This window comes from Wyeomyia smithii, chromosome 3 (genome assembly GCF_029784165.1).
Source record: "Wyeomyia smithii strain HCP4-BCI-WySm-NY-G18 chromosome 3, ASM2978416v1, whole genome shotgun sequence".
NCBI classification, from domain to species: Eukaryota; Metazoa; Arthropoda; class Insecta; order Diptera; family Culicidae; genus Wyeomyia; species Wyeomyia smithii.
Window position 1 is genome coordinate 16,746,999 of NC_073696.1, and position 11,969 is coordinate 16,758,967.

Genomic DNA, 11,969 nt, shown 5'->3' on the forward strand with positions numbered 1-11,969 from the left:
GGGATGGAAGGAATCATTTGAATAGCACTTATTTACGGTCATTTTCAGCGAAACCCCGTCTCGTCCCCCAGTTGGATTGCACGGAACATCTCACCGGGCAAATGACTCGGGCTTGAACGGTTGAGACGGTGGTTGGTGGCACGATGATGATTGCGCTGCCGCTGATGTTGCCGTTGCTGCGGAGCGCTTCACAAACGGGGGATGTAATTTTATTGCGCTTCAATTTTTGTGATTGCATTTTTCTGCCAAGCGTTGGGTTTTCTCTGTGTTTTTTTTTCTCTTTTTTATTCGGTAGATGCACCTTCACGAGATGTCCCAATGCCGCTAGCTCGCATATATCTGTGCTGCCGAATGCCGAACGGTCTAGCACCAATTCGAGTATTCGACATTGCGGCTGGCGGGCAAGACAGACAATTTCCCCTTGGTAAACGGTTTGAGGCTAAGTGGGTAGGCGAATAGCGCAAGTGGATGCAGCTCTCGTTCGAGCGTAAACAGACAATTTCGGGGTATTTTCCGACACTCAAATCAACCCCGCTCAGTGCCGTACGTTGTTGTTGGGTCTGTTTATTTTCTAGGAACCTCTTTTCGAATGCGTCACACTTGGCGCAGAGGGGGTTCTACTACGATCTGATTTTAAGCGGAACGTTAGCGGTATGTGAGCGCTCAAGGTTATAGGTATTCGAATTCGATGGTAATTTTTTTTGTGCTGAAAATTCCAGTGTATATAAGCACTTTTTTATGTTATTGTACAACTGAACTGAAACAGGTTCTTGATTATAGGTCAGGTGCAGTTTCCGTTCTAAATGTTGCAAAGCAGTTTTAACCAGTAAGTTGGATATATTTTTGCCTTCTATTAGGTTACATATAAAAAGCAATAAAATCATGTTTCCATATGAAGTAAAGATTCAAAAAACAAAAAAAAAATTTAGGTATTAGAGTAAAAAACCGGTGAGCGTTAACTTTGTTATTTAGTATTTCATCGGCAATTATACGATCTCTATGCACAAAAGTAGTCAATTTTTGTCAAATCAAAGATATACTGAAATATAACAATCTTGATTATCAATCTCGCTACACATCTTTGAAACGAAATCGAAACTTTTCTCATTTTTTCTGGTGAAAAGTTCCTGAGTTTTGGAAGTAAATACAACTTGTAGAATCGAGTGTACTCGTTGCGAAAGTTAAATATTTTATTCCGGTTCAATAAATTGAACTAGCGTTTTCAGAAATCTATGGAATCGCGGGAATTGAACAACAAATGTCAATCGGACCGCAAAAAAGCTCAACTGCCGTAATTTTCGTTCGGAGTTGTCACTTTGATAGCATGGAGATTTATAGTGTAGAAATTATATTTCGAATAGAATAAAAGTTATTTTTTCAAGGATTTGCTATTAATTGAAAGCAGAATTAATGTTTTCATCGTTTTTATCCTTGTAATATGCTCTATTTTTCCCAAAAACTGTCTCAATATATCTCACTTATCTGTACTCCAAATTACTTCGACGATGCAAATGTAGAGTTAATTTTTAGTTGCTTAAAGCAAAGCAAAGCCTTGCTGCTACATTCCGTATCGGAACTCGACCTTCTGTTTATTGTACACAGACTTCGCAGCCAACTGTTAGTGTACAGGACAATTGCGGGGCTAGCGCTACGATCCTACTGACACTAACAGTCTCTCCCGAGTCGAGACTCGAACTTACGACGAATGGCTTGTTAGGCCAGCATCGTACCTCGAGATCAGCTGGGAGAATTAGAATAATTGCTTACCAGCGCAATAAAATTCTAAATCTGTGCATTTTGAAGAAAATAACGATGAGTTTTTTTAGTAATATCCCAAAATACTAGACACGAGTGCCATGATCTGAAAAATAACTTAACTATGAAAACAAATTCAAAATTATTATTGTCTCGAGAAAAAAGATTCGACTGAAGTACATCTGCATCAACATATGCGAATTTTATGATATATATCTCAGTCCGAAGAAAATTATCAATAAACATCTAAAAACTTGAGAAAAGAATTCCAATCCCAGCCACAAAATTAACCAATATCTCAAATTATATTTTTGCTCCCAATTCCAATAATAGGCTCATACTTAATCTCAATATTGCTTCTAATTCCAATTCCAATCCCAATCTCAATTTTAATCCGAATCCCGATTCCCATCATAACCCCAATCTCAATCCAAATCTCAATCCCAATTTCCATTCCATTCCCAAACTCAATTTTAATTCAAATTCCAATCTCAATTCGTATTTCAATTACGATCTCAATTAAAATTTCAATCCCAATTCCAAACCCTATCACAATCCCAATTCCAATTCTTATTCCTCAGTTTCAATTCCTATCCCAATCCTAACTGCAATCTAATCTCAATCCTAATCTCATTAAAAAATGGTAATTTATTTTCGTTCATCACATCATAGGGTAATGACGATAATAGAACGGATTTTACCGATTATCGTCAGGGGGGTAAATGATGTCCAAGACCGTTAATTTCTTGCATGATGGTACTTTATAAGGCGTCATCCATAAATTATGTGTGGACTTTTTTCGAAATTTTCAACTACTCCCCCCTCCCTCCTCCCATAATTAGACTTAGTAATATTTTGCATTATTTCCCTCCCCCTCTCGAATTTTACGTTAGATTTTCTTTTTAGGGACAAAATCATTATCGAAGAGGAAACATTTTTCTTACATATAACGTATTCGTAGAGGATAAAAACAAATCAAATTAATTCAGTTAATATCATGTTAAAGTAAATAAAACTTTAAACTAAGTAGAAATAAAGTAAAGTACATAATCATACAGCGACGGTAATTTCACTATTTCAACTAATTTTATCTTTTTTTCAATTTTTAAATTTTTTTAGTGTTTTTAAAATTTTTCGATCTTACGTAAGATTTTCTGGAATTCCCCTCTCCCTCTTCGTAAGCATTCGTACGAAATTTGGATATCCCTTAACCTTTACGTAATTTATTTTACGACTTTATGTAAAACCTGACGATAATAGAGCCGATGCCCTAGTACTTTTATGTGGTAAAAAAATTGCTACACATCTTTGAAAAAAATCTAAAATTTCTCTTTTTATTCGAGTAAAAAAGTGCCGAATTTTTGAGTAAACATACTACGTGTAAAATTGTTTGTACTAATTGGGAGAAATTAATACTTTATTCTGGGTCAATACATTAAAGCAGCGTTTTCCAGTAATTATGTTTCCCCCTCATTTAAAAACTAGGCTTCCAAATTAATAGGATGCAAAAATTGAACAAAACATGTTAAATGGACTGCACAAAATAATTCTCATCGACCTCAATTTACGTTCGAAGTAGTCACTCTGATAGCGTTAATTTTTCTTTATAGTTTCGTAACTTACGATTAAGCATGTAAATTATCACTCACGCTCTTTTTGATTCTTAACCTGAGGGCTCATTGATTAAGTATATTTTTGGACAACTTCGTATGACGAATTTGAAGTTTCAAGCAGTTTTACAACTTTGTCGAAGAGAATTCAACTCGTACTCAAACACCGGGGCCGTGAGAGCGCATTCGAGAAAATTATCGCAATAATTATCGCGTGCGTGATAATTATCGCGATAATTTGCAACAATGTGCTCTCACTGCTCGGATGTTTGAATACGAGCAATACTCTCTTCGACAGTGTTGTAGTACTACTTGAAGACTTCAAGTTCGTCATATAAACTACAGGGGATAGTCAAAATAAGTAGGATAGGCAAAATTTTGATGAAATTTGAAATGCTATAGCTTTGCTAAACGTTATTCGATTTTAATAATTCGAACACCATTGAACTGGAAAACTTTTGAAGTTTCATTTTCTGACCCCAGATCTGGCCTAGGTCACCGGATATAGGAAATATTCCCGAGTTCCGGTAGGCATGTCAAACCTGCTAATTTTTGGATGGATTTGGTAATGGGTTACCTGATAAAAATGCCCATTTGCATCATTGGCATAGATGACAAAATCATTTCTGAAGCGAATGGTTCAGCAAGATCCGGAATCGGCCAAAAACTCATCGAGAAATGGCTATTTTTCATCCGGAAGTCCTCAGAGGAACCTTTAGTAGGGGAGATTTACGTTTTTGCACCAAATATAGCGTGTTACACCTCTATCTTCAGGATTTTTCATCAGGAATCTTTTAAAAGACATATATCTGAATATAGGCTGCATTGGCCACTTCCGGAACGACCTGGAGGCCCCGAAGGAACCCGTAGTGGGAGAATTCACATTTCTGCATCAAAATATAGCATGCGACACCTCTATCTTCAGGACTTTTCATCAGAAATCATCCAAAAGACATATTTTTTTAAATACAGATTACGTTGGCCACTCACGGAACGATCCAGATTCCCCGGAGGAACCCGGAATTGGGACATTTACATTTTTGCATCAAATAAAGCGTGCGACACTGCTACCTTCAAGACTTTTCATCAGGAACCATCAAGAAGACATATTTTGAATACAGATTACGTTGGCCACTACAGGGATGATCCGGATACCCCGTAGGAACCCGGAAATGGGGACATTTACATTATTGCATCAAATAAAGCGTGCGACACTTCTATCTTCAGGATTTTTCATCAGGAATCATACAAAAAAAAAAATATTTCCTAATATAGGCTGCATTGGCCACTTCCGGAACAACCTGGATGCCGGCCTTGTAGTTGCTTTGCGAAAAGCAGCTTGTACGTCTTTTCATTGCCGTCGTCCTCCGTCAAGTCACTGTTGTAATGAAATTGGAAACTTCCCTTTCTCAATACTACTTTTCCAATATACTAAATGCACGGGCTAATGCGGGATAATACGTATTGCACGTAATTCGAAAACACTGAAGACGTAAGAAAGGAAATTATTCAGAAGCATATCCAAGACTTCAACCTTATGTTTTGCTTTTCCAACGACGACCTTAAAGTCGGGGTAAGTAATGGGTGGACGTCTCCGTCATTCTCAATGAAGCATATTTAGAATCTGTCTGCGACCATGAACGTATGCCCATATTCAAAATACTTGAGAAAAATATGACTACTCCTCCACCGAGCGGTTGAAAACGAGACTGGTATGCGATTATTTTACTACTCGATGGCCAAAATAATCGCATATCAGTCTCTTCCTTATCTTTGATTTAAATTTTCACGAAAAAGGCAATTCTTTAAGGAAGAAGTTATGATTATCGTCTGTTTCATTACAATATGTCGTAAAAATAGGAATAACCCACCCCAAACAGCTGAAATACCCAAAACAAGAAAAATATCTTCAAGCGCTGTTTTCTCAACTCGATGATTTTCTAGATGGGAATGATATGCGATTATAGGCAGTGTAGCTAGATAATTCTTAAGTTCCAATCCTAATCGCAATCCCATACAAACCTAAATCCCAGACTCAATTCCAATCCAAATCCCAAAGTCAATCTCAACTCCAATCCCAATCCTAATTGCAATTTCAATTTTAATTCCAATTTCAATCCCAATTCCAAACTCTATCTCAATCTGAATCCCAACGTTAATCCTAATCCCAATCACAATTTCAATGCCAATTCCAATCGAAATCCTAATTCCAATTCCAATGACAAAACAATACCAATTCCAATCTCAGTCTTAATTCCAATCCCAACTCCAAATCCAATTCTTATACCAGTCCTAATCCTAATTTCAATTCTAATTACAATTCCAATTTCAATATAAATCCAATCCCAAACTCAATCACTATTCAAATTTCAATTCCAATCTTAATCTCAATCTCAAACTCAATTTGAATCCTAATCGTAAACCCGATATCACTCCCAATCTCAATGAAAACTCTAATGTTAATTCTAGCTCAAATTTCAATTCCAATCTAAAATCCAATTCCAATCCCAACCCCACTCTAGCTCAATTCCAAATCCAATCTCAATATTCATCCCAATACAAATCCCAGTACAAATTCCCATTTTATTTCTAATTCCAATCCCAATCTCCGTCCCACTCTAACTGAATTCGTTTTCCATTTTTAATCCCCATCCCATTACCAAACCTAATACAAATTCCAATTTCAATTTCAATTCCAGTTTCAGTTTCAGTTCCAGTTTCAATTCCATTCCCAACTCAATTTTGATCCCAATTCCATTTCTAATCCAATTCCTAATTCCAGTTCCAGTACCAACACCAATTTCAATACCAAAACCAATTCAAATCTCAATTCTATTTCTAATCCCAGTTCCAACTCCTATTATAATACTAGTTTTGATCCCAATCTCAATTCTAATTACAATTTCCATTCCAATACCAATTTCAATCTTAATCTCAAATCCAATTCCAGACTAAATCTCTATTTCAATTTTAATTCCAATCCTAATGCCAATGCCAAACTTAATTTGAATCCCACTCCTAAACCCAATGCAAATTCCAGTTTTGTTTCCAATCCCACTCTAACTCAATTCCAATTCCAATCCCAATTTAAATCCCACTCTAACTCAATTCCAATCTCAATCCACATCCCAATACCAATCCCAGTACAAATTCCAATTTCAATTTCAATTCCAGCTTTAGTTCCAATTCTAATTCCAATCCCAGTCCCGATCTCAATTTTAATCACAACTCCAATTCCAATCTTAATCCTAACTCCAATCGCTAACTCAGTCACAATCACAATCTTATTCCTATCCCAAATCCAGTTCCGATCCCGATACCGAACTCAATTCCAATAATCCAAATCCTAATCAAGGTCTTAATCCTAAATTTAATCAGAATCACAATCCCAACCGAACTTTCAATTCCAATTCTAATCCCAATTCTAAACCAAATATCAAATCCATTCCAAATAACAATCCCAGTCCCAATCATAATCCCCATCTCAATACACTAAGATCGCTTTTTAAGCGGTTTTTACGCGGAATCCGGAACTCACGCGGATTTTTTTTACGCGGATTCCGGAATTTACGCGGTTTTTTTACACGGAATTCGGCATTTACGCGGTATATTTTTCACGCGGATTTCGGTTTCTCTTCACTCGGATCGCAGAAATAACGCATTTTTTTTCACGCGGATTTCGGAATTTACGAGGTTTTTTTCACGCGGATTCCGGAATTCACGCGGTTTTCTTACGCGGATTCCGGAATTTACGTGGCACTTATCCCCCGCGTAAAAAACGACTTTAGTGTACCAATCTTAATAAAAATTTCGAATTTATTACCAATCCCTATCTCAAACCGCATCCTGATACCATTCCCAACACAAATTTCAGCTCTAATCCCAACTCCAATCCCAAACTTGATTTCAGTTTTAATTTTAATTCCTCAGTTTTAATTTCAGTTACAATACCAATTCCAATCTTAAACCCAATTTCAATCCTAAACTCAATTCCAGTTTCAAATCCTATTCCAATCTAAATCTCAATCTTGGATTGACTACTCGAAAATTGTCAGGTTTATTAGAAAATTTCGGTTTTTTTAAATTTTATTGTGTTACAATCTACTCTTCACATGGGTAATTATGCAATTATAATTAAATTTTTGGACCTACACTGCTACTCCAAGCATAGTTGTCCCAGCGTGTATAAGGTTTGTGTAGAACATGGGACTACTATGATTGGAACGGCACACAGTGGGACGAAATCAAAAATAGTAGGACATTGGTATTTGTGACGAAACGCATGGTTTCAGCGTTTCGATGTCTTCTAGAAAGTTTCTCAGCTTTATGAGTACTTTATTTTGAAGATAATTTTTTTCCATTAAGGGGGTTGTAGACCAAAATAAAAAAATTAACTTTTTTATTTCTTGATGAACTTGGTAACTTGCTTCCGACACATTGTAGAACTAGCTATTACGAGCAAGTTCGTAGAGCATTGAAAAATTCTATCTCTGAATCTGACAAATTTATAAGGTATTTAAGTAAAGCACCCCCTTGAAATGTGCTTTTGCGTGATAACGCTCTTATCTTAATTTTTCCATTAGGCCGTTACAAATTTTATTTTCATTTTATGTCAAACCCCCCCCCCCCTTCAAAAATCTTGAATATTGGAAGGGGAAGACAAAAAAAGCTCAAACCGTTTTATTCATTTCATTGGTTTTCCGACAGCATAAATGCTCAATTTAGCAACAAACGAGTCAGATGACAGCGAGAGTGTCGTCGAAAAGCAAGCGAAATAAATAATAATAATAATAAAGTGTTATTTTTCAACATTTATTTGAGTGCAAGTTACAAACGTCATAACTTGCATACAAACTTTGATCAAAGATATTTCTTTTTTTTTGTCTCGGTGTTATTTATTTTTTGCCACCCCCTCTGCTAACTTTGATAACCTTGGTCATAAAAAGAATTCGAAATTTGTATCAGCCTTATTGAAGTGTGCTACAAACTTCGCAAGGAACTTCCCAAATGGGCTTTTCCCCACCCTCCCCTAAATTTCATTAAGATCAAAAAGGTCATATGATATAATTAAATAAATACAAATACAAATACAAATACAAAATGCTGGTTTTATTGACAAACCTTCTGAAGGAGAAATTTATTGTATAAAAAGCTTAAGGGTATGACAATAAACATAATTTCTAAACACCGCCGCTAGTGGAGCTGCCAAATCTGACTTTTCAGTTTCGTACATTAGAGAAATGTTGTCTTCCGTAAAATTGTGAATAATATCGTCACAAGAAGCTTCGCTGAAGACACTTTTCTTCTAGCTTGTTTTGGAGATATAACGTTTTATTTTAGACTAGTCTTTAAAATTAGATTTTATTGAATACTTAAAAAATGTAGCATTTAGAAGACAAATGTTCATCATACATTCGTATATCATTAAAATACACAACAATGTAGAAAACATGAGAAAGATAACTTCTACACAGACCGAGTTATTGTCAAAAAATATTAGAAAAAATTATCATATTTGATACATCCTCAGACACAAATAAGCAAAACTATCTGACGAAACCTGCGTAGGACGAACTACACTAAGGTCGCTTTTTTGCGGGGGATGCGTTCCAAATTTGTATGGGCCCGCGTAAAAAAACGACTTTTTTGAGTTGCAAATATAACAAAGAAAACCGTCCCAAAACGTTCAAATCTCGTTTGAATATGATAGTGATCAATCTAGAGACCAAAATGCAATATTTCAAATTTTGAGTATTTACACCAAAAATTGTGATTATTTTTGAAAACTGATATATGATCACTCGAGGCCTAAAACGGAAAACGTGATTGATATGAGGTCGATATCTTGTACCGTTTTTGAGTAATGGAGAAAAGCAACCCGTGTAAAAAAAAAAAACGCGTAAAAAGCGACCTTACTGTACTAGTATCATCGCTCTACGAACTAGAACAAAAGTTCCAGCTCTTCCAGTATCGTCATCGCCTGAAATTTAATTCAAAACGACATATTTTTTACATTTTCTGACAATAACTCGATCTGTGTAAAAGCTATCTTTTTTATGTCTTCAAACAAATGCGTGTTTCAATGATATACAAATATATACTGAACATTGTTGTCTTTTTAATGTTACAGATATTTGAAAAAAAAATCTTATTTCAAGGACCAGTCTTGTATAGAACGTTATATCTGCAAAACAAGAAGAGATCGAAAAAACCAGTCTTCGGCAAAGTTTTTTGTGGCAACATTATCTACATTTTTGTTGAAGACAACATTTCTCTAAAGTATAAGACTGAAAAGTTAGATATTGTAGCGATACTAGCGGTAAATTTCCGAGCTCAAACTTGTCATTCTTTGAGGTTTCATGTATACTTAGAACTTCTAAAGATAGTATGTCAATAAAACCAGCATTTAGAAAGCGAATGGAAAATGTTAACTTTTTTTTAGCTCCGTACCATTGTGCAGTAGGGTGAAATTTATCATCTAAACCCAGGCGATAAAAAGCACTGGAAAAATAGAGATTTACAACAATGAATAATGTTTGCATGTTACAATGTTTGTTTGCGAAAATCACGAACCAGTCAAATTTATTGAATTTACTTAAAGTAAGCTTGATTCATGCTCATTTATGCTAAGCTTAGAGATCTAAGTGAAGTCTGATTAAAGCGAAAAAACATAATTTTCAACGATGTTTGTACCATAGCATTAATTTAATATTGATGATGCACCAGGAAGTTACAAAAAATAAATCCTGATCTAATTCCTAACCTTATGCAAAAAACCGAATTGAAATCGGTTCCCCGATGATCAAATTAGAGCAAAATAGTACATTTCATCGCGTGAACCACATTGATTAGATTTGGTCCTGAAATATCGCGATTTTAATATCCAAAGCAGCTATGATTGACAATTTGTAGTTGATTAATCATCATTTGCCACGAACTAATTATAGCACATTTGCTATAGAATGCATGGATTCCATGGATTGTCAAAGTCACACCGAATTATCTGCATAGGACCTTAGTGTTGTTTAGAAAATTATTTTCGCGAAAAAGGTATGGCGATTTTCTGTATGTGGACCACAAATTGTATGAGCAATTTCAAACAGTTACATCAAACATTCAACGAGAGAGGTCAATATTTTTTGTTGTTTTAGAAGCTTTAGGGAATTACAATTTCACTCTGATACAAAGCATTAAAAATAAGGAAATATAAACTTTCGGATTTCCACTACGGCTATAAATTATCAAAACAACTAACATTTCCCACATCCCATACCCAACAGTAACAGCGACAAATCGCTGCGGAAGCAGCAGATCCGGAGACTGCGCAGTTTGTGGACGACACAAACGAACACACACGTCAACTGTCATACGGCATAAGTTGAAATCACCAATTAGCATCTGTTTGTGACTAAATGGTTAAGTTCCAGCAGTAATTTCATTTTTTCCTTTATTACGTCCGAAAGATATTTCTCACCTGGATATGCATAGCCGGTCGCCAGCAAGGCCCCAATCAATAGAATGTACATCGCTTTCATCGCTGCCAGCTTTCCGCACTGAGTTGGCACTTGTAGGAATGTTCCAGATATCGAACCGAGCTCTTCTTCACCAGCACAAAGTGCAACTGTTTTTGCTCACTCGCGAATCGTGACCACTTGTTTACTCAATTTTTGGCTGTAAACTTCGCACTTCAAGTCGTTTGACTAAAACTAACTTTCACTGATATGTCCCAAAAACACCAATGGAAGACAACAAATCACAAATTCTGCTTCCCTTTAGCCGATCGGACTGTCACTTTTTTATCTGTTGCTTGACTGACTGGAGAATTCTGTCATCCACTCACTGTTCGTTTCCGCAGCTGCTACGAATAATTCGCTCCAATCTCCGGTATCTCGTTCTCTCTACTAAACCGTGTGCGGCGGTTGCTCTTCGCTATTTATATGCACCCGGCAAAGCGGCGTGAATCAGAACCCAGTTCGCTGTTTATGACGCTATCGAAACAAAACATTGCCACTCACCAATCGTAGCAACCCACACCGTGCGTAGGTAGGTGTTGTAGTGGCATCACCGGTAGGGGCGATTCCACCAACAACATACAAGCGGTGCTCATCCACTCATCATTTGATGGCAGCGCTGCTGCCGATAAACTTAACTCGCGAGTCGTACATGATCGAAGGGGTTCACACACTCGATGGTTTCACGGTTGTCTGCTGTGATTTGTTTGGTAAAATTGAGTGTCGAAGTTGCAGTTCGCTTTTTGTTGTGACGCGGTGCGACCCGAGTGATCAAATGTGGCAAAACAGTATTCAAAGCGGAGAATTTTTGTCTTAGCCCGTATATTCATCTAGTGAAATTTTGATTCTAAATTTTATTTTAAACCAAGAAAAAAATTCACATTTTCTAACTGAATCAGTCTTAAAAATAATTAAAATCATTCTAATTGAATTGGAACTTGTAAAAAAATTAATTCGCTGAAATATCCGGGTATCAATACTCAACAATTCAAAAACCTAAATCTCCTGTTTTAGAAAACAGAAACGTTGCTTGCTTTAAATGGGCAAAGCTATTTTTTAAATTTCGCAGAATGGTTCGCACTTTTTGGAAGAA

The 11,969-nt window shown here is 36.2% G+C and overlaps 1 protein-coding gene across 1 annotated transcript in view; it reads right to left on the reverse strand.

Moving 5' to 3' along the window:
- LOC129726439 (uncharacterized) overlaps nucleotides 1-11,292 on the reverse strand; it is a 54,616-nt gene extending 43,324 nt beyond the window's left edge. Inside the window, exon 1 of the mRNA XM_055683131.1 lies at nucleotides 10,840-11,292. Coding sequence (XP_055539106.1) covers nucleotides 10,840-10,900 — 61 coding nt within the window. The 5' untranslated portion in view covers nucleotides 10,901-11,292. The remainder of the gene's footprint in view (nucleotides 1-10,839) is intronic.
- Nucleotides 11,293-11,969: the final 677 nt, after the last annotated feature.